The 24,572-nt window shown below is 41.6% G+C and overlaps 1 protein-coding gene across 2 annotated transcripts in view; it reads right to left on the bottom strand.

Annotated features, from left to right (window-relative positions):
* Nucleotides 1-24,572, bottom strand: part of LOC311175123 (protein farnesyltransferase subunit beta) — a gene marked incomplete at both ends in the record, with an annotated part of 54,468 nt that overhangs the window by 22,306 nt on the left and 7,590 nt on the right. For both annotated transcript variants that reach the window (XM_084240041.1, XM_084240042.1), the window contains 3 exons: nt 5,640-5,731; nt 7,920-7,992; nt 16,224-16,288. In XM_084240041.1, the coding sequence (XP_084096167.1) occupies nt 5,640-5,731; nt 7,920-7,992; nt 16,224-16,288 (230 nt within the window). The remainder of the gene's footprint in view (nt 1-5,639; nt 5,732-7,919; nt 7,993-16,223; nt 16,289-24,572) is intronic.

Here is a 24,572-nt window from a genome sequence, read left to right as displayed (position 1 = left end):
AAATTATGAAGTTATAAAGATTACAGCATTGGCAATATAACAGTCATCCTTGAGTAGAATGGCTTAGGAGTAGAAGCAAAGGCAAGATGAATGAGTTGACATTAGGATCCTTCTAGTACTAAGTCCAATTTCATTCTGTAAAACAGCTTCGGCTTCACAGAGGGAAAACTCCCTCCCTCCCTAGCTTATAGGAATGAACCCGTGAGGACAGAGAGGTTTTCTTATAGATAAGGGCTGCTTCTGTAACAGGGTGGTCCCCAGGAAAGGGGGAGGTTCCCTGCCCCACCCAAGGGAGGGTGGAGCTGAGCAGGAAGAGGAAAAGCTGAAGAAGAGACTGAGGAAGGAAGCAGGATGGAGCCAGGAGACCTGGAGGAGGCGCATGGAGCCTAGAGACACGTGAAGAAACTGTGCTTGTCTTTTGGTCGTGGACTGGGTGGCACAGATGTGGGTGAGACCCGTGGGGAGGTGACAATGGCAGCTTTTATCTTGATGTTGATTTTGCTCTTTTCCTTCCGGGCTTGTCCGGTTGTTTGTGACCCTTTTCTGTGGGTCCCCACTGGAAGATGTTTTAGACTTGTAGCAGGCTTTGGGGCCTTGTTCTGGGCCGATCCCATTTGGATGGAGTTTTACCCACGAGGGGATGGGTAACTTTGGGTGCTTCATTTAGAAACTAGACTCTTTGCCTTACCTGTATTGTTTCCTAGTTTTTTTTTTTTTTTTTTTTAATTTTCTAGAGGCATGCCTTATTTATTTATTTATTTATTTATTTATTATTTGTTTGTTTGGTTTATACATGCACTGGGTACAGTCAGAAGCGCGGGAGGGCGAGAGAATTCACCAGAGCCAGAGCGGGGAGCAGAGCAGGCAGAAGGACCGAAGTACACTGCTGAGGGGAGCAGCGGGCGGCAGGAGAGGTCTGCACACCATGTGGGACCCTCCTCCGGTGGCCGGGGAGCAGCCGGGGATTGAACCAGCGCCGCAGAGGCTGCGGGCAGCTTCGCAACCCAGCGCTCAACCGCTGCGCCACCGGGGAGGCCCTGTTTCCTAGTTTTATTAAAGTTCCTTCCCATTAAAGTCTCCTATGTTTTGTGTTGATGCGGCGGATGGCAGAACCCATTTAAAATAGACAGGTTTGCGGGGTTTGGGCTGCCCCTCTCCCTGTCCTATAACACTTCCTGCAGAGTGTGACATGGCATTTAACTCTTCTTCATCAAGTGCAGGTAGTCCTCCGGATGCTGCTATTTTTGAAGTGTAATCAAGGTCAAAGTTAGTAATCTCAGAGAAGGCTTTCTCCATCTTGAACTATGGACATTTGGGGTTGGATAACTCTTTATTGTGGGGACTGTCCGTGGAAGAAAATTGGCAGCATCTCTGACATCTACCTAGATTAACCTACAGCATCTGGACCAAAAAATGCCCAGAAGAAAAATGACTAGATACGGTTTCCTCACAGAACGATATAGGAACAAATTATATTTAAATTTAAAAATTAGGGCCTCCCCGGTGGCGCAGCGGTTGAGCGCTGGGTTGCGAAGCTGCGCGCAGCCTCTGCGGCGCCGGTTCGATCCCCGGCTGCTCCCTGGCCACCGGAGGAGGGTCCCACATGGCGTGCAGACCTCTCCTGCCGCCCGCTGCTCCCCTCAGCAGTGTACTTCGGTCCTTCTGCCTGCTCTGCTCCCCGCTCTGGCTCTGGTGAATTCTCTCACCCTCCCTCCCGCACTTCTGACTGTACCCAGTGCATCCAGTGCATGTATAAACAAAACAAGCAAACAGACCAGCAAACAAATAAATAAAGCATGCCTCTAAAAAAAAAAAAAAAAAAAAAAAAAAAAAAAAAAAATTTAAAAATTAAACATAAAAAAAAAATTAAACATGGATGAACCTTGAGGGGATGATGCTAAGTGAAATAAGTCAGAAAGAGGAAGATAAATACTATATGATTTCACTCATATATATGGAATATAAAGAAACAAAGTAAACAAATAAAATCCTTAGATTCTAACAACAGAATGGTGGTTACCAGAGGGGAAACGGGTGGGGCTGGATTGGCAGACAGAGAGGGTCCAACGGAAGGTGGTGGATGGTAATGGGACCTTTGGTGGTGGGTGTGGTGTGAGACATGCAGTTGCTGAGATGAAAAACTGTATACCTGAAATGCTGCACCTCCCCCTGCAGTGACCTTTAGGGTTAACCGGCCCTAGGTCCGGCTGGGCAACCAGCGGCAGGGGAAGAACAGCAAAACCCTACCTGCTGCACCTCCCCCCGCAGTGATCTTTAGGAATGGCTTTTGCCACGGTCCCTAGATCTGGCTGGGCAACCAGCGCGCAGGGAGAGAACAGCCTGAAGCAGAGGAAGTTCAGCTGAAGTTCCCTGAAAAGGCAGAAGCTTATCAAAAGATAACGACCACCAAGAACCACTACAAGAATGCTAAAAATCTTATCCCGTCTTTCTAGAACTACAAACTTTAACCCCTTATTTGTCTTTCTAAACTTCCTTCTTTCTTCTATAATGGTCATTGCTTGTTATGTAGATCACCTCCCTGATGGTGATAGACTGAGCCCATGAGCAAGCTAATTTCATTGATATTCATTCCTGTGCTTTTGGAAAACATATATATACTGGTCACAAATTTAGAGAAAATTACACTCAGATTTTCACTCTTGAAGTGTGTCTGTGTGTCATTTCTTTCGCCGACGCCCTGACCACCCTGCACACTTCTCTCAACCCTGAGGTGGCCTCATCGTCTACTGCTGTGCTGGTCCGCGGCACTGAAACCTAGACAGTGTTGTGAACCTCTAAAAAACAAACCAAAAAAACGTCCAAAAGATTAAAAGGAAAAATATTTAAGGAGTTATTCAGGGGACAAGCTCCTAATAACCTTTTGAAAGGGAATCAATTCAACATCCACATATGAAAATTTGAAGTTATCATTGGATAAACGTTATAAGCTAAAACGTTTTGAGACAATTTTTGAAGTTAAAAACAATTTTTAATCCTAAAAATTTTATAAAAGTAAAAAATCTGACTGTACCAGTACTGTGTTGTTTTCATTTTATCCTGTGTTTTTCATTTAAGTAGCTTTCAATAACAAAGTATGGGATTCTCATTAAAGGGTGCTTCCTTCACTGTGAAAACTATTAAGGAAAGCAGTACAGTTGGGTTAATTCCAAAATGCTGATTTCTTTTAGGTAACTATCTATATAAATTTGAGGTTACACTCTTAAGAGAGACGTGCTAAATGCCTGCCTATGAAAGGTTATATTCTTGAAAGGTTTGGACACCAGCAGTAAAAACCTGGTCTTGTTGGCTTGGGTCAGCAGACACAGTAACTGCCAAAAGTGATTTTGTCCACTAGAGGGAACTCAGCTTGTCATATTGTTCCTAAACAAATAGAAGCACAACAGTGAACAAAACAGGAGAGAGAAACCGCTGTGTGTGCTGTGCCCACATGTGATGTACACTAGCAGAGGGGCTGGAGCATCAGGGAAGGAACAAAATAAAACTCCAGCATTAGGTTCTCTGCCACTAGGTCATCTTCATATTTATTTATAAGAGGGAAAAAAAAAAAAACAACCTGACCACATTTTCAAAGCATAAATAAATGGAAAGGCAATATATCGGGTGGTCTAGAAGAATATTATCACCGTGTTTTATTAGACCCTATTAAAAATTGTCTATGTTTTTACAGGTATGTCTTTACAGGTCAGAGCTACCGGGCTCTGTTCATCATGGATATTCTCTGCACCTGTTACCAACAAACCAAGATGCATTATTGAAAAGTCTAAATAATTATTTAAAATGCATAGATAAAATTTTTAAAGGCACTGTGAAGAAGAAATTCTCTTTCCAAGTAATTCTTGGAATTAGGACAAATCAGCTTTTTATTTTTTAAATATTCTTTTAATTATAAAGCAGTAAGATCACTGTAGAAATTTTTAAAAATGTGGGCCTCCCTGGGGGCTCCGGGATTAAAGTCTCAGTACTATCAAGCTATCGTCAGGCATTGTGGTACAAGTTCGATCCCGGCCAGGGAGCTGACTCACATGGTGCAGCAGACCTCTCTTGTCTTGCCCGCTGCTCCCCTCAGCAGTGTATTTCAGTAGATCTGCCTGTTCTGCTCCCCACTCTGTCTCTGGTGAATCCTCATACCCCCCACACCCCTGGCCTGTACCCCAGTTCTTCTACAAAATTAAAAAAAAAAAAATTTAAAAAAGGAAAAAGACACAACTATACAACCTACAAAAAGCTCAGAATCACTACTGAGCCAAGTTCTTCCACTTCGGGAACCCCCTTCTATCACTATCTTTCCACTTCAAGTTAGTCCTCGTCCTCCCTGGTGGTGGGGGGGAGCAGAATCTGTACTTCACTCTCACAGAATCCTCCCATTTCTTTTTTCTTCTCTCATACCCTACTTTCCCAGTCCCTTAGCATACATCCTGATTGTATGTGTGTGTCGGGAGGGAGTGGGGGGAACTTCCTAAACAATCCACAACCCCCAACTGATATTTCAAAAACACATAGGCCTTTATTTTGACAATTAGATTCCTGTTACTGCAGAAACTGTGTCCAACTCTACTTCCAAAGCCAGAAGCATCGAGGTCTGCAGCAGCCTTGTGATGAGGGAGACAATGCACATTCTTCCTCTGCCTCAGAAACTATCATCCACATCACAGGGGTTAATGGCCTAATTCTTCATTATCTTCCCTATCCACATTCATCACAAGACATCCTGCCCAGGAAGGCAAGAATGAGAGGTTATTGTTAAGACAGAATGAATGAGACAATGTGGGGTTCTGTTCTTCTGACCTGACAATGTGACCAAGGCAGGGGCACTGTGGCCAAGGAGGGGCCAGCCTCCACGCATTCTGGCACAGTTGCCTCTTGGGCTACACAAAACAGAAACCTGGCTGGGCTGCCTTTCCCAGATTCTCCTCCCTCAGGAGCACCTGGATGAGCTCAAGAGAGGTGCTCTCCCTTGTGAAACCTGGGACATTACACCCAATTCCTGGCCACCCTCTGCTATCCCAGGTATCCTAAAGACTGGAATAATTCTCTGCCATATAGAGAATACCACCTTCATCAGCATTTTGGGAAGAATGCTAGTTGCTTTGGTCTCTAATCATAAGCCAGGGGGTTGAGGAAATCGTGAGTCACAGCATTTGCCACCAAGACATTAACAAATCTGGTACCATCAAGAGCTACACAAGCATTGGAGAGGAGAGACTTCTGTGGAGGTGTTTATGGAAGGCAAAGGCATTTTTGTTCACTGAGTAGGCAAACACTTCCCCACAGAAGCGATTCAAATGCATATTGTACTTTCTGGCAAAATGATGTCTCTCAGAGTTGATGATGAGGATTTTTCTCAAAGACCAGAGCGAGAGCCAAAAGAAAAGGCCATAGAAAAAACCAGAATCTTTCTCTTGGGAGTTCAAAGTCTTGTTCTACCCACGAGCTTACAACAGGCTTCTAAAGTGGAGGAGTTTCAGGAAGTTACTGGGGGTCATGAGAAGGGCAAGGGTTTCTCTGTAGCACTGTTTTTCCATTCAAAATAATAAATCAGTAACAGAAACACCACAAAAAGAACCCAACCCAAAGTACGGTTTCAGAGAACACCTCTGGTCCCCAGAGGCCAGACTTACTCTGTAGCCACCATCTGGGGGATGGGTTCATCTAGCAGTTCCAAGCTGTGCAGGATCCAGTAGCAGAGCCATGGGCGGCTGGCATCCAGACACTGTGGAGGGGACAGGGGAGAAAACACACCCCTTATTCAGAATCATTCCAAGACACTGCTGACAAGGCGACATCTGTCTCAATCTCAGCAGCCTGGCCGGGGGGAGGCACCCAATGAAAAACAACCAGTGAATGACGGATGCTCTGCTTTGTGGTCTTAGCCAGAAGCTGAAATGAGCATATGTGAGGAAAGGACAAAGGGACAAAGAAATTTACCTTGAACCCAATGGGTCCTTCCCAGGAGGCATCTAAGGAAGGCTGAGCAGAGGACTTCTCACATGCCAGGAAGTTAAGTGCTGCTATGTTCTCAGTGTAGACCCAAGGAGATAAGTAACCTCAAGAAGGGATTCCTGAATTAACTCATTGATTGATTCAACAAATACTTAGTAAGAACCTAGTTGTGCCAAGCACGGAATTAGTTAGTGGGGGCACAAGGATGAATAAAATTCAGTTCCTCTTCTTGAGATTCTTGGGATATAGAATGTGTGTGGTTATCTGTGGAGGAAGAGGGCACTAGACAGACACATAAGTACAAGTTATCGTATGTTTTTCTGGAACTAGGCAGAACATAAAACATGCATATTATATATATCCCTGGATAAATGCTGTAACAGGCAGAAACAGTCCTGAGGGAGCATGTGGAAGAGATTGACTGTCTGAAGGAGCTTGGAAAGGCTTCCAAAGGTGCTATGTGAACAGATCATGATCCAAATTCAAGCCACAACCATTTATCGAAGACTCAGAGACAGGCAGGCAGGTGTTGAAAGTATATAAATGAGGTCCAGAGAGACAAACTTTTTCCAGATTATAAATATAGTAAATGTCAGAGTTGAGACAAGAATCCAGGTTTCTGAACTCCCAATCTAGTGCACTTTCCATTGACCCAGACTGCCCGCTTCATAAATAGCTGACTATCCCAAGCTGTGGCTAGCTACCCCCTTGGGGGCTGGAGGGCAGATGGAATGGTGACCAGAAGGAATATGGCCTGCCTAGGTTTGAGTTCCACTCCTTCTCTCACTAGCTATATGTTTTTGAGCGGGTTACTTAATCTTGCTATGCCTTTCCTTATCTATAAAAAATAAAGACTTACCAACTTCATGGAGTAGTGGTGAGAGTTAAATGAGATAATTCCCGGTATGCTTTTAGTATACTGCTCAGAACTGTTACCTGCTACAGTGGCAGGGCCGACAGGACCCTTACCACGGAGGACTTGAATCAAGGATTAAAAACTGACAGGCTTTGGGCCAAATAGATACCCATGGGTAAGTTGTGCTTGCTCCCTGTAGTTGGTTTGCTTAGTTGGAATTGGTTGCAACATTTAGGTATTGGGAAACTGACATAGAAATCTGGATTTCTGGCTTGGAAAACAGAGAGAGAGACTTGGATGCAACCTTGGGTCTGCATCCCTGGATGGCAATTGGCAGGAACAGAGTAAAAGCTTGGGGCATCTGGGTTACTTCAGTTTCCCCTCAGCCCACTTCTCTTACTTATGCTCCCTGCTTGGGTCCAGAGGCACTGAACCGGCCAACTCCCACCATAAATAATCAAATGCAGAACCCCAAAATAAAAATCAAATTAAAAGCTTTGCACTCTGTGCAAAGTGGGGCAAGAAGACTGGAGCCCCCCATTCACATTCACTGTCTGCCACTCAGCTCCATTCCCAACATCCCACCACCACCAGTGCCCTCCCCCAAAACCCCTCAATGGAATCCATGACTCTGAGGTACATGACTTAAAATCCACTCTAAGTTTGGGCATTTTTACAGTGTTAAACTGCAGAGTATTCTCTGGGATTTGTACACTAATCATTTGGTCAGCACAGAAATTAGGTCAGTGTATATGGCAAAGAGTTAGCAATAAACTAGGTAGCTGTCAAGGGGTATCTAGGAAAAAAACAAGTGACCCCCCTCGGTCATGATCTAATGGCAGAAGAAAGCCCCACCCCATATACAGGGCTCCACTGGCCTCAAAAGGAGGACAAGACTAGAGGAGCTCTGGTTCTGCCCTTCAGGAAGCGGGAGTCCCAGCTCTGTGGGCCCTGGTTCCTGTGCTAATTCCTGCCAGAACTCCTGGTACAATGAGCAAATCTGCAGCAGGTCAGGCCCCTATGCCTTTTATATTCAAATAGAAAAGAGGAGAAAGAGCTGGCTGATAATCTGATAGAAAGAGTTCCTGGCCAGTGTGTTTACCTCATAGGCATCTGTCAGCTGTCGAAGGCCTCTTTTCAGATAATGGAAGTGCTTCTCCCTCTGCAAAATAAGCCTAGAAAGACAAAGAGTTTGTAAACCTATTTTAATAGCTTATGTTTCCACCCACTCCAGAAAATGGGGGGACACACTTGCAATATGCACACACTCACGCTCAGTTTCAGAACTTTCCCCAGGCCAGAGCAAAGAGGCCAGCAACTGAATGTCCATGAAGTTATCTAAATACCATGCTGGCAAATGTTTTGAGATCCTCTCTGGACAGGTGACTTTGGGCTAAGTGAAAAGCCACAATGAATACACACAACCAGGCAGTGACAAGCCACCCAGAAACTTTCTCCAAAAGCTAACTGAGAACAGGTATCTTTGGCTCCTCATCCTGGAAGTAGCTGAAATCTAAGCCTCACCTCTTCTCTGACTTGATTCATTGCTACCATTCCAGTCATCTCTTCCGGGGTCACTCCTCTGCGGGCTGTAGTTTGTACCCTGCCTGCCCCTCGATCATCCTTCCATTATTCCCTCCCCGAAATTCCACCACCCACATGCTGACCCAAGCCCCAGCTGGAGGACCATGTTTGCATTCTGCAGACAGTGGTCTCCCTGGCACTTGTGTCAGCAGCACTGGTTCTGAGATGGAATGCGCCGTCCACGGCCACCTGCACAGGCAGGCGAAGGACACAGAGGCCTGTGTGAATTCAGAAGAAAGGGGAAAGAACAGAATGTTAAAGCAGGCACTGTGCTTGTGATTACAGAAATAAAGGGAAAGTAGAAGCATTCTCTTTCTAGATATTCAACAGTTGCTTATTGAACTCGCTCTGCACTGTGCACAGAAATAAGATCAGGAGTGTGGTGTGGTCTTAACCTTAGAAAGTCCTCCAATTCAGAGCTGGAAATAAATGGCTACAATACAAGGGAAAATGAGCAGACTTTATAAAGGAAAAGCATAAGGTATGACTGAGCCCCTACTGGGAGGGAGGAATCTCATTTAAAAAGTTTGTGTGAATTGGTGAAATCTGGGTTGGGCAACCTGGGTAGAGGGAGAAAATCTTTATAGGTAGAAGCAGTGAGGAGGGAAGGAATGGAATGGAAACACAAAGCTGAGGTGAGTCCAGAGAACGCCAGCAATGATGGAAATGCCCTTTTTCTGTGCTAACCATCAGGGGCCATTAGCCATGGGTGGCTACTGAGCACTTCCAATGTGCTGGTGGAGCTACACACTGAAGTTTGTATTTTATTTCATTTGAATTAATTTTTTTTTAAAGATTTATTTTTATTTATTTATACAAGCACTGGGTACAGTCAGAAGCGAGGGAGGGTGAGAGAATTCACCAGAGCCAGAGCTGGGAGCAGAGCAGGCAGAAGGACCGAAGCACACTGCTGAGGGGAGCAGCGGGCGGCAGGAGAGGTCCGCGCGCCATGTGGGACCCTCCTCTGGTGGCCGGGGAGCAGCCGGGGATCGAACCGGTGCTGTAGAGGCCGTGGGCAGCTTCGCAACCCATTGCCCAACCGCTGCGCCACTGGGGAGGCCCTTCATTTGAATTAATTTACATGTAAACTGTTGCAGGTGGCTAGAGGCTACCATATTTGCAGCACAGGTATGAACTATGCAAGATGAGTGAGGAGAAGGGTTTGGCCTGATATTTTAGGGTTGAAAGAGGAAAAGGCAGCTGAGGCCCTTTTTATAGGGACCTGGGATGGCAGCTGGAGAACTGAACTAAATTTAATAGGCGAAGGGAAGTCCTGGAGGTTTTGAGTTGAGCAAAAATAGCCAGGACGTTGCCTTAGAAAAAATATCCAAACAGTATGGTAGTGGAACAAAAACAGAAACTCAGATCAATGGAACAGAATTGAAAGCCCAGAAATAAATACATATAAATATCAATAGCTAATTTTCAATAAAAGAAATTATGGCATATGCGAGAGAAAAGATCGCCTTTTTAATAAACGGTGCTGAGAAACATGGATAGATACATGCAAAAAAAATAAAACAAGACCAAAATTTAACACCATAAGTGAAAATTAACTCAAAATGGATTAAAGATTTTGACAGAAGAACTGAAATTATAAAGTACTTAAAGAAAATATACCAGATGTATTTGGAACTACAACCCCAATAGCAAATGGGGGGAAAAAGGAAAAGCAAACAAATGGGACTATATCAAACTTAAAAGCTTTTGTATTTCAAAAGAAATCACAAAAACAAATAGGCAGGGCCTCCCCAGTGGCGCAGCGGTTGAGCGCTGGGTTGCGAAGCTGCCCACGGCCTCTGGGGCGCCGGTTCGATCCCCGGCAGCTCCCCGGCCACCGGAGGAGGGTCCCACATGGCGCGCAGACCTCTCCTGCCGCCCGCTGCTCTCCTCAGCAGTGTACTTCGGTCCTTCTGCCTGCTCTGCTCCCCGCTCTGGCTCTGGTGAATTCTCTCACCCTCCCGCGCTTCTGACTGTACCCATGGCTTGTATAAATAAATAAATAAATCTTTAAAAAAAAAAAAAAAAGAACATCTTTAAAAAAAAAAAAAAACAAATAGGCAACCTACAGAATACAAAAAACATTTGTATACCATATATTTGACAAGGGGTTAACTCCAAAATTTAAAGTACTTACACAATCCAAGAAAGAAACAACCAAATTAAAAAAGAGGCAAAGGACCTCAATGGACACTTCCTAAAGAAAACATTCTTTAGCCCAAATGACACAGAAACATTAATTCAAAAGGACACCTGCACCCCTATGTTTATAGTAGCACTATTTACCATAGCTAAGCTTTGGAAACAACCCAAATGCCCAAAAATAGATGACTGGATCAAGAAGATGTGGTATATATACACGATGGAATATTACTCAGCAATCAAAAAAGATAAACCCATGCAATTTGCAGCAACATGGATGGAGCTGGAAGGGATCATACTCAGCAAAATAAGCCAGAAAGAAAAAGAAAAATACTGGATGGTCTCACTGATAGCAGGAATCTAAAAAACCTAAATAAGGGACCAGGAAAAGAATAACTATAAGAAAGAAAAAATCAAAATCAACAAGCAACTATAATCCAGAGACACACTATGCTGGGGCGGGGGAAAAAAGGGGCTGGGGTCAAAATAAGGGGGGAGCAATTGTATGGGGAATATAAAAAATAAATCATAAAAAAGAAAAAAGAAAACATTCTTTAGATGGCCTTACAGACATGAAAAAAACGTTCACTATCATTTAATATGAGAGAAATGCAAATTAAAACCACATAGAGATATAGTCCATACAAAAAAGAATGGAATTAATAAGTGTTGGCAAGGTTGCAGTGGAAAAGGAATTTTATCCACCATTGGTGGAAATACAAACTGGTACAGCCCTGTGGAAAACAGTATGGAGATTTCTCAAGAAAATAAAAATAGAAATCCCATTTGAGCCAGCCATACCACCATTAGGTATTTATTCAAGTAACATGCAAAATCTAATATGAAAAGAATGCACACGTATGTATTTAGCCACACTGTTCATAATTGCCAAATCATGGAACCAACATAAGTACCCTTCAACGTATGAATGGAGAGAGAAACTGTGGTGCATATATTTAATGGACTATTACACAGCTGTGAAGAAAGATGAACAGTGGCATTTGGGCCAAAATGGATGGATCTTGAGGTGATTATGCTGAGTGAGATCAGTCAAAAAATGAAAGGCATATTTTGGATAGTCTCACTTATCTTCAGAATATAAATACAAAAAAAATCACACCCAAACAATAGAAGAAATAAAAATTTGACCAAAAAAAAGGTGTGGTTACCAGAGGGAATAGGGGAAAGGGTATAGGGTAGGAAGCAGATGGGGTATGGGCCCCAGTGGTTTGGTGGAGGGAAAAGAAAATGATCTGACAGCAGTAGGTATTTGATATGTATTTACACACTGGACAAAGTGAAAGCACTAAGTTGGAGAGAGATGAGGTAGGAAGACTGGGTAGGATGCTAAAAGGCAACCAGATGGGAAGTACTTAGAGTTTTTAGGGCTCAAACTATATAGCTTGGTGACTCAGGATCTTCTGACTTCACAGGAAGTGCATATCAAGCACACCTGGAAACACGTGTGAGACTCAGGAGAGGGATCCAGGTGATCCAGACAGCCAAGGAAGAATTCATCAGTGTACAAGTGACAGGAGAGAGCAGAGAGAAAAGTCTGAATGCAGAACTGGGTGCATAGGACCATCTTTAAAAGCTTGGAGGAGGAGGGCCTCCCCTGGTGGCGCAGCAGTTGAGCGCTGGGCTGCGAGGCTGCCCGCAGCCTCCGCAGCGCCGGTTCATTCCCCGCCACAGGCGAGGGTCCCACAAAAAAACAAACCTTGGAGGAGGACAAGGAACCAGAGGAGAAAAATATTGTTACCTAAGCAGAAGGACAAAGGTAGTGTGGTGTCACCGGCAATACAGGAGAGAATTTCACAGAGGTACTTAATAGTGGCAAAGGCTGAAGATTGAGGGAGAGAGGACAAGCCACAAAGTGGCTGACGACATTCAAGAGAATTGAGGGAGTGGGGAGGGGAGATTCCAGATTGCAAAGAAGAGGAGAAAGCCAGACTTGATTTCTCAAGGGGTTCCGAGTCAGGAATAAGTGAGCACCCTTTCTGTACAGGCTGAGTGTCCAGTACTGAGATAGATGCTGTCTCTGCTCTCAGATGCTTAGCAACCTTTCCAGGCCAGGTAGGTTCATCACCATCAGTTGTAGCAAATTAAAAGAGAATTTTCGAGCCCTTGGCATCATTTTCACAAGGTTTAATGGTAAGCAGGGGAAACAAGCCAGCAGGGAAACAGAAACTTGATCCCCCCTCCCCAGGGTGATGCTGCCATTTTATGCCTTCCCTCCTAGGCACATGTGTGCATACTTGCACATATACGCACACCCCCATGCTCAGGTGTCCATAATCAGGCACGTGTGCCCCACACCCGTGTGCCTTCTATGTTAACAATATCAAGGCTGCAGGTGATAGCCACAGAGGCCAATGGCATAAAAGCCTGATTATCTTCATACCCTACACTATGATCAGAGGTGGACACAGACAAGTCAAAGGCAATTACATTCTTGTCTGACAGGTATCATGATCAGGGAAGACATGAAGGATCAGAACAAGTTTCCTAAAGGACACAGCATGGTGGCTAAGACCTGAAAAACATAAGTTAGCCAGGCAACATGAAGAAGATGGGGTGGGTATTTCATGCAAGGGAACGCCATGGCACATTCAAGCAAGTATAGTGCGGCCAGAGCAAAAACACAGGGCAATGAGCAGTGTTAAGCCATGCTGGAGAAGTACAGACATGTCAGATTGTGCAGGATTTGTAAATGCATGGGGAGTTTGATTTTAAACCAAAAAGCAAAGGGAGTCACTGTGTTACAACAGAGATGAGCCTTGAAAACACTATGCTAAGTGAAAGAAGCCAGTCACAAAGGACCATATGTGTGATTCCATTTATATCAGAACAGGCAAATCCATGGAGACAGAACTTGGATTAAGTGTTTGCCAGGGAATTGGCGGGTGATGGCTGAAGGGTACAGGATTTCCTTTGGGGATGATGAGTTCTAAAATTATACGTGGTGATGGTTGCACAACTCCATGAATACACTAAAAGCCATTGACCTGTCTGTTTTGTGGGTGAATAATATGATAATGAATTATATCTCATTAAAGCTATTACCCAAAAAATAAAGGCAAAAAAATTTTAAGGGAATCACTGAACTATTTTTATGCACAAGAACTATTTTTATGCATATTTTTATGTCATATCTGTATTTTCTAGACACACTAGCTAATATAATATTGGTAACACTGATGATAACAAATTTAAAAAAAAAAAAAAAAGTCAAAAATCTCTTTGGGACAGATTACCTCGCTCCAGGACAGGACATACATTTCACAGTCTTAGAGAGTGAAAAATCATTTCTGGAATGGGGAATAATGGCAGAATGGACCTACATTCCGTTTTAGCCTTGAATTTCAGCTAAATCTATCTGGCTGTGGCCCTAAAAGGCTGAACAGGCAAACACGTCTCTCAGCATCATTGCTGGCATCTTGGGACCTATGCATGGCCAGTGGTCCTAGGAGTGTGTGTGAGTCCATCACACCTGATCAACATCAGGATCTCAGAAAACAAGCCATTTCATCCTGACTTATTACCTGGATATTCACTTTAGCAAACAATGAAGATCTATTCCTGCACCATTAGGTCAGGCTTTTAAAATTTGACTATCAAAATATCTAATATTCAAACTCTCATAATTTTAAATTCTGATAAACTTTCAGGTTAGTTCTTCCAGGATACTTATATCCTGGAAGCTCATCCTATGATAGGGAAGTTTGGCCTCTGCCTTTTCTTGCTATGTTGATTTACAGACTCAGTCATCCAGCCAAATGTGTGATCTCACTAATATTAATTAGCATGTTGCAACATATGATAATTAGCATCCTTTAACGCCCTCATTTTCATTGGTAACAATGATAAAATGGAAATGTCAGATCCTTGAAATTAAACTCAGAACCCTCATATATTCTATTTCCACAAGGCTCCAAACCCAAGAGGAACATTTTTGTTTCCCTCCTGCACCTGATCTAAGACTTATGAATCAGGGAATTTTACTCTTTTATTGTACTCCACTACCAGCCCCAAACACAAGAGCTTCTTCTCCCAGATTATATCCTCCTGTTCTCCCTCACATCTCAGTAAGAATAAAAGCTCGAGAGCTTGGTTTGGATGGTGAGTGAAAAAGAGTGGCCAACGATCAAAGGGCCCTTTGGAAGAACAGGACATGTCCACAGCCACAGACAGTGACTCCGGTTAGTCACGGTGGGGTAGGGGGGAAAAGCCCCTGCTCTCCACAAAGCCCCTCCTGAAGCAATCTCATCCCTCACCATCACCAAGCCCTGCCACCTCTGGGGAAGTTTAGCCCATAATAGGCAGAGATTCATTCTCCCTGAGCTTTTTAACAAGTGACGTCATCTGCTAGTCTCCAGCTGTGGCTCATGACAAGACCAATCATGCATTTATTGAGGCTGAGCTTTGGGATGTTTCAGAGATTTAGTTTAGCAATTTGGGGAAAGGATCCTCTAGTTCATCTACATTTTCCTTCCTCAGGGAAGACAGATGAAAATAACTTTCCCTTCCCTGTCTTTTCCCTTTTTCCAATTACCTTTTCCAGTGGTTCACTACCTTGGCTAAGCAGAAGTTTCTAAAAGCATTTTTTTGTTTTGCAAGGAAATAGTGGAAAAATAGAGTGGTGGTTAAAAAAAAAAAAAAAAAAAAAAGACACAAAGCTAATTCAGGCCAGGACCATTTGTAATGTTCCAGTAAGTAGAAGTACCATGAGGCTGACTTGCCAGGAGCTAGTCTTTTAGGTCTCTGGAAGCTAGAGACATGATAAATGGGTTGGCTGGACTTCAGACCCTTCGGCTTCTCATCCAGAGTGAATCAGCCAGGAGCCTACACTTTGTCCAGAGATTGTCAAGGGAAATGGCTGTATAATTAAGATAAAATGATGGCACACATAATGCTGGGCTACTAGTCAGCTCTGATGGCTGGGAAATTTTGATGGTTTCAGAGAAACAACTCGTGACTAGAAGAGAAATGATAACCAAAGAATGAAATAACATTATGAAAATCTAATGTGATACATTATAAAACTATGAGGGAAAAGAGAAACTAAAGATTAAAATTAACCAAGTTTCTGCTTAGAATCTCCTATTGGAATTTCTGACATCAAAGAACTGAGAAGACTTCGATTTGCTTAGCACCAAGAAAAACAAAAGGCAAGTATTTCATGTGAAATTTCATCCTTGAGATCTGCCCCACAATTACCAAAAAGGGCCAGGCTGGGAGAAACTCAGATTTTCCCAGTCAGGTCATAATACACATCAAAGGAATCCATCCTTCACCACCCCGCTGGACTTTACATCTGTTTCAAAGCGTAATATGAAAAAGAAGGATTTGAGAGTCAAATGATCTGAGCAGCAGGTCACAACTGTGCAGCTAAAACCTGAACTTCCTCTCGTCCTCAGGCCTCAGAGCTCCAGCCTCAAAGGGTATCCCCATGTACCATGTGATGTCTCCATGCAGGTGGAGCAGCTCCTTCAAATAGTATTCTAATACTATGGAGGAGGGAGTTAGGGTTACAAGCATATCCAGGAAACCACAAGGTCATGAAACACCAGTCTCCCAGCAGATTTTTCCCTTTTGGTTACATAAGTTCCAGGATGAATAAGAAAGGCTCCAACAGGAGGAGGTATCTCCAGGCCCCCTCAAACTCCTAATCACAGCTTACCTTGGTACAAGGTGGTTGAACTTGTAAGTACTGAAGACCTCTTGGATCTTTTCTTCTACTTTTGCCTGGTAAGGAGGCAAGAAACAGGAGAGAGAAAACAAACACAGATGAGACCTTTGTATCAACTATTTCTTCTACAAATGCCTATTAGCTAGAATTGTTTGGTGTGGTTTATACTTCATGGTATTATGAGACTGCATTCAGGGGCTTTACAGGATGACAGGCTGAGGACAAGGAGACAGACAGGAAGGGATGTCCTGACCCAGGCTGGCATCACAATCAACTTCTCCAGTAAACAAATCCCTAACATCCAAACTGATGGTAGTGTTGGAGTTTGGCTCCCTTGCACCCGTTACTTAAGGAGCAAAGACATACATTTTCCTTGAAAGATTTATGCCTGCATACTCTATGTAGGTTTTCAGGTGTTCATTAACTGGTCAATTCTCAAGTGCACAATTAATTCCTGCCAAGGGTCATACTTCTCATTGTCAGATTGAACAGTTTTGTGTGTGGTTTTTTTAAAGATTTATTTATGCGTACAAGAGTTGGGGTGCAGGCCAGAGATGCGGGGGGTGAGAGGATTCACCAGAGACAGAGTGGGGAACAGAACAGGCAGATTGATCGAAGTACACTGCTGAGGGGAGCAGCGGGCAAGTCAGGAGAGGTCTGCTGCGCCATGTGGGCTGCTCCCTGGCCAGCCGGGGATCCAACCTGTGCTGCAGAGTCTGCGCATAGCTTCATAGTGCGGTGCTTAACCTCTTGCGCTACCAGGGAGGCCCCAGATTGAACAGTTTAAATACAGATTGAACTCTATTAAAATCTCCTAAGGGATTTATAAGAACATCTGGTCACACACAAAACTTCACAGTACCATAAAACAAAGGATCTCAGAAAGCCAGCCTGTAAAAGAAACCAGATCACCTGTCTCCTCAGAAGACCACACCAGAAATGTGGCTACACGGTACAGCTTCTGTAAGGAAAGGGCATGGCAACATGGGAGGGAGGTTGTTAATAGGATACAGGCTTCAACCTTCATTAGCATCCTGCTCTCTATGTGAGGCATATCCTACTTGAGATTTCAAGATACATAATAATATCCCTACTGGAAAATTTCAAAAATGTATTATTTATTTCTGAAACACCCACAGAGTTAGAACTTCTAGTCCCCTTTGACAAGTTTGCAAGAATTATTTGTGATGATGGAGAAGCGGTGATGTGAATCATCTTAAATGGCAGCAAATCTAAAATTCATTTATATTTGGTTTTAGGATATGCTTTTGTATTTGTCTTTGAACGTGAGTTTGAGGGATGATCTGGCTAAGAGTTTACAATACTTGAAAAAAGAGATCGAAGTCATTGTGAGAACCTGACTCAAGAGGACTAAGAAAGTTGTCCCAGATTCTTCATAATTCTTTTTCCATTCTAGACATTCACATGAGACTAATATAAAGCAGCAGCCTAAATGGAACACAGACTGCATTTCTCAGACATTCCTTCCTTGGCTGTAAGCAGAAAGGGATAGAAAAGTATATAAGAAACATCTGTCAGCATGATCACTGAATAAAGATTGCCTATAGTATGCTGTTATAGCTAAGTGAATTGATGAATTCTGAATGAAGCAAAACCTAGCGGGAGGAAAACACATTTCCTTTGCCCAAATACAAGCAGATTCAAAACCATATGACTGAATAATATTCAGATACTAATAGATGAGCCCACCTTCTTAGCATCCTGACACCTAGACACTTAGGAAGAAGGGTGTCTTGCTTCCAGCCAAGAACTCCTTCAAGAAGCCTCATCCTCAGCACCCACTTGGGTGACACGAGAAGCAGATGAGGAAAATGGAAATTAAGTTCTAAACTAAGATGCATGACAGAAACATACAGGTATGTCATCTTACAAAGCAGAAAATGCTTAAAATATTTCCAACATAGGGCCATTCTTCAGAATGAATATGTGATATTCTCACGCAGTTAATAATTAACTCATGACTGAAAATATAACTTAAGAATTCTAATAAATATCTGAGTATTATAGGTCAGCTGCTCAGAATAATATACAAATAATTCACTTTATTTTCTCTTAAAAACTAGTGTATTTTTCTAATAGTTTTTTTGAGGTATAATTCATAAACTATTCGATTCACCCATTTAAAGTGTACAATTCAAAAAGTAATAAAGTGTATGAGTCAATGGCTTTTAGTATTTTCACAGAGTCAGGAATCCATCAGCACAATCAATTTTAAAATATTTTCACTACGACCAATAGAAACCCAGCAACTCTTTAACAGACACCTCCAATCCTTATCCTCCTGAAGCCCTGTCAACAACTAATCTACTTTCTATAATTCTATAAACTTGCCTATTCTAGATAGTTGACATAAATGGAATCACTGCCTTCTTTGACTTGGCATGATTTCAAGCTTTATTCATGTGGTAACATGTATCAGTAATTTATTTTTTATTGCCAAGTAATATTCCATTATATGACTATACCACATTGTTTGTCCATTCATCAACTTATAGGTATTTGCTTGTTTCCCAGTTTTTAGGCATTATGAATAATGCAGTATGAACATATATGTTTTGGGATGGATATATGTTTTCATTTCTCTTAAGTAAGATACCTAGAAGTAGAATTGTTTGATCATATGATATCCTCTGTTTAAATTTTGAGGAATTGCCAGATGGTTTTCCAAAGTAACTGCACCATTTTACATTCCTATCATCTATACAGAAGGGTTCCAATTTCTTCACATCCTCAGCAATACATACTATTACTTGCATTTTTCCTCATAGCTATTCTAGTGGATATGAAGCAGTTATCTTGCAGTAGCTTTTATTTCATTTACTTGACAGTTAATGATACTGAACATGTTTTATGGGCTTATTGGCCATCTGTATATCTTCTTTGGAGAAGGTACTTCATACTCTAAAATTAGTTTTTTTTTAATTAGTGAATTATAATAGTTCCTTATATATCCCAGATACAAATTCCTATTAGAGACATGCTTTACAAAAATTCATTCACATTCTGTGGGATGTCTTTAGGATCACCTCTGAGAACATTTATGGTTTTTAGAGCACAACTTAAAAAGCAATACTTAGCAATGAGCCTGCATTTTTGTTGACAAACAGTAATGGCTTAGTATAGAAATTAAGTACTCATCCAGGGAGAGAAAATCAAAGTAATCCCCTAAACATACATTCTTTTTTGCTTCCCCTTCTTCCCACACAGTCTCCGGCGTTATTAAAAAAAAAAATCTAAGTAAATTTGTTATTGGTATTGGGGAGGAAAGGAAATTTCTTTATCACTCTGGGCTCTTCTTGGGCTGGCTAACTAATAATATTAACATCAGACAGACTAGTTGGAGAAAAAAATAACAAACTTAATTACGTACATTTGGGGAATTCACATACACATAGATTCCAAGATCAATGAGGGAAAATGGGGGTATGTGTCTGAGCTAAGGTATGGGAAAGGGCCTTGGGCTTCAAGGAGAGGTAAGATTTATGCATAAATTTGCATAAAGTTATGCATAAAAATAACTCACATGATAAGGAGAGTGTGACTCATATAACAAAAACCAGATGCTCTATAATTAGATGCTTGTCCTGCCATATAGAAAGTCTTCTCTGATAGAAAGGTTATTTCTGGTAAATTCCCTAATTCTGGCTAATACCCCTACTTTCATTCTTTTTTTTTCCTTAAACCTCTGGTCTTGAGGTAGAGGATAACTTTTTTTTTAAGATTTATTTATTAATGCATACAAGAGCTGGGGTGTAGGTCAGAGGTGGGCAGGGGGCAGTGAGAGGATTCACCAGAGACAAGGTGGGGAGCAGAACAGGTAGATTGATTGAAATACACTGCTGAGGGGAGCAGCACGCAAGACAGGAGAGGTCAGCTCCCTGGCCAGGGATTGAACTCGTACTGTAGTGGCTGCTTACAGCTTCATAGTGCTGAGATTTAACCCCTTGCACCACCAGGAAGGCTCCACTACCCCTAATATACAGGCCAAAGTGACACATTTTTCCTGGGGAGGTCTATCCATCACAGAGAAGACACAAGCAGTCTTTGGATGTTTTAATATACAGAGTATTAGGAAAGGGAGAAAAACTAGTTGTAGAAAAGCGCTAATACAGTAGACTCAAGGTTGCTACCCTTAAAAAGCCCTGTTTGAATGGTTAACCCTTGGTTTGGCATCTGGGTATCTGGATTTCTGGAGGGTTCTACCATTCCCAGAACTGACAGAGTAACTTACTGTGTCTAACCTACAAAAATAATTGGTTTATGCTTAACAGCTACTTTCCTTCTGGGAGCCTGGAATTTTGGGAAGTGCTAGACAGAAGTTGCCTCTATGACCTGCCCCAATAAATACCATGAGCACCACGTCTCTAAGGAGCTTCCTTGGTAGACAACACTTTGCATGTGTTGTTTGTTACAGTTCAGTGCTGGAGGAATTAAGCATATCCTGTGTGACTCCACTGCGAGAGGACTTTTGGAAGTTTGTGCTGGTTTCCTCCAGACTTTACCCCGGGAGCCTTTTTTCCCTTTGCTGATTGTGCTTTGATGTCTTTTGCTGTCATAAATCATAACCATGAGTATGACAATATGCTGAGTTCTCTGGATCCTCATAATACCTAGGGGTGATCTAGGGACATCGAATACATTAGAGATCTAGAAATTTAGCCTTCGGAACAATTAAGGGAAGGAGTCACAACAATTGCATCATATCTATAACTAAGATCTATAATTAAATTCCTTTCTAAAAAATGATGAAAATCTTTTCCTCAAATAAGAAAAACTGAAGTAACTATTTAAAAACAGTTACCTAAGTCATAAAGAACTCTGAACACTATATAGTTCTCAAGGCAGAATTCAAAAACACAAATCTGCTTCAATACAGGGATACAAAAACAGGTTCCACTTTCCCTGCTCTCATTTTATCTTGAATTTCCTTGCTTCCTTTCCATCCCAAAGGAACAGACTATTCTATTCTGGTCTAGCCCTCCTTTCTGCTTGAGAACCCCCACAGGGAAGACAGTTACCAACTGGGTACAATACAAACACTGATTAACAGCTCCATAACAACAGATAATATTCTTTTGCATAAATAGCAAAGGACCCATAGGTTCATTTCCCTAGGGTACAGGGCACACAGTTCATAACCATGTTAATGAAAGTGATACAGCTCTCTTGGGAGGCTGATGACAGCCTTAAGTATCTGATCTGTTTCAGAAACATTACTACCTGAAAAGAAAGAAAGATCAACAGGATTAGTCACCAGTATACTCAGTCCCAAGGGATTAGCTCTTCAAAAATTTTGAAACAGTCTGAAATAAAGGAACTTTGGTTGGATGGACACACACACACACACACACACACACACACACATACATATGTGTTTATGCATACATAATGTTGGGACAAGTGGGGGAATTAAAACTGGATATTGGATATTATAGAATTATCTTTTATTTTCTTAATTGTGATATCATAGCTCTTATGTAAAAGAATGTCAGTCTTAGCAGATGCATTCTTTATTACTTTGGAGTATCATGATGTTTCCATCTTACTTTCAAAGCTTCAGAAAAAAAGTTATTCATATACATGCACATACACACAGCAGTGGAAAAACTGTGTCCTAGCTATATTATCCATCAGGTTATCTCCCTCTAATTCAGAACTCTGTAAAAGAAGATAGTGTGTAGAAAACTAATAGTAATACAAATAATTTCTGTCCACAAAACACAAATTATAGTTAGTAAAATGCAATTAATTATCACCCAGTGGATAGTGACCAGTTTTGCATCCATTCATAAGGTCATTTTAGCATTGCTTATCTTACTGTAAATGTGTGGCAGTCTTAGTTGTCTCGTGAAATGGCTGTGGAATCTTACTGGTTCCATGAGTCAAATTAAATCTTTGATGTGTTTACTGTATACGTGTATGAGTAACATATATATGTACACACATATATATTCACACATGCATACACAAGCCATCTCCATAACAACAAAGTGTAAGATGAAGCAGAAAGTGCTGGTATAGAAGCTGTAGTAAGTTATTCAGAAAAATTAAACTAAGATAATCAATGAACGTGGCTACACTAAACAACTGATTTTCAATGCAGACAAAAGTCTTTATTAAAAAAGATGCCATCTAGAATTTTCACAGATAGAAGTCAGTATCTTGCTTCAAAGTTTCAAAGGACAGACTGTCTTGTTAGGGCTAGTGCATCTATCTGGTGAAGTCAGTGCTCATTTACTATTTTGAAAATCCTAGGGCCCTTAAGAATTATGCTAAATTTATTCTGCCTGTGCTTTATAAATGCAACAGGCCTGGATGACAGCACATCAGTTTATATCACGGTTTACTGAATAGTTTAAGCCCCAAATTGAGACCTACTGCTCAGAAAAAAAGATTTTTTCCAAAATATTATTGTTTATTGACAATGAACCAGGTCATCCAAGAGCTCTGATAGAAATGTACGAGGAGATTAATATTATTTTCATGCATGCTAACGCAACATCCATCCTGCAGCCCATGGATCAGGGAGTGATTTTGACTTTCAAATCTTATCATTTAAGAAATATATTTCATAAAGTTATAGCTACCATAGATAGTGATTCCTCTGATGGATCTGGGCAAAGTAAACTGAAAATCATCTGGAAAGAATTCACCATTTTAGATGCCATTAAGAACATCTGTGATTCATGGGCGGAGATCAAAACAACATTAACAGGACTTTGGAAGAACCTGATTCCAATCCTCATGGATGACTTTGAGGGATTCAAGACTTCAGTAGAGAAAATAACCACAGATGTGGTGGAAGTAGCAAGAGAATCAGAATTAGTGGTGGAGCCTGAATATGTGACTCAATTTCTGAAAACTTACCATAAAAACTTTAATGGATGGAGGGATTGTTTTTTATGGATGAGCAAAGAATGTGGTTACTTGAGAAAGGATGTACTACTGGTGTAGACGTTATAAACATTGTTGAAATGACAAATAAAGATTACAATATTACATAAACTTAGTTGATAAAGCAGGCGAAGGGTTTGAGAGGATTGACTTCAATTTTGAGAGACATCCTAATGTAGGTAAAGTGCTAACAAACAACATCACATGTTACGAAGAGATCTTTCAAGAAAGGAAGAGTCCATCAATGCGGCAAGCTTCATTGCTGTCATGTTTTAAGAAATTGCCACAGTCACCCCAACCCTCAGAGACCACCACTCCAATCAATCAGCAGCCATCAACACTATGGCAAGACCTACCCAAAAAGATTTCAAGTTGCTGAAGGCTCAGATAGTGAGTAGCAGTTTTTAGTAAGAAAGTATTTTAAGGTATGTCCATCGCTTTTTCAGACATACTGCTACTGCACCTTAAAAGACTACAGAATAGTGTAAAGGTATCTTCTATGTGCACTGGGGAAAAAAAGACGTGTGACTTACTTTATTGTGATATTTGCTTTACTGTAGTCTGGAAGTGAACTCATGGAATCTCCAAGGTGTGCTATGCCTTTAAAGAATAGAATATAAGAAACTTCTCTGAAGAGGAAATGCAAATGGCCAACAGACATATGAAAAAATGTTCAACATCACTTGTAATCAGGGAAATGCAAATCAAAACTACCATGAGATACCATCTTACACCAGTGAGAATGGCACATATTAAAAAAACTAGCAACAACAAATGTTGGCGAGGGTGTGGAGAAAAAGGAACTCTCCTGCACTGTTGGTGGGAGTGCAAACTGGTCCAACCACTACGGAGAGCTGTGTGGAGATTTCTGGACCTACTAAACACATATGATCCAGCAATTCCACTCCTAGGTATTTACCCAAAGGACACAGAAACATCAATTCCAAAGAGCACCTGCACCCTTATGTTTATAGCAGCACTATTTACAATAGCTAAGCTTTGGAAACAACCCAAATGCCCAAAAATAGATGACTGGATCAAGAAGATGTGGTACATATACACCATGGAATATTACTCAGCATTCAAAAAAGATAAACACACGCAATTTGCAGCAACATGGATGGCGCTGGAAGGGATCATGCTCAGCGAAATAAGCCAGAAAGAAAAAGAAAAATACCAGATGGTCTCACTCATAGCAGGAATCTAGAAAACTTAAATAAGGGACCAGAAAAATGAATAACTATAAGAATCAAAATCAACAAAAAACTATGAACCAGAGATACTCTATGGGGGGGTGGGGGGTGGGGAGGGGAGGGATTGGGGTCAAAATAAGGGGATTGCAATTGTATGGGGAATATAAAAATAAAATTTATTTAAAAAAAGAATATAATATAAACTAAAATATATATTAGTACATAGGTCTAT

The sequence above is a fragment of the Talpa europaea genome (genome assembly GCF_964194135.1).
Source record: "Talpa europaea genome assembly, chromosome: 8".
NCBI lineage: Eukaryota > Metazoa > Chordata > Mammalia > Eulipotyphla > Talpidae > Talpa > Talpa europaea.
This window is presented reverse-complemented; position numbering and strand designations above follow the sequence as displayed.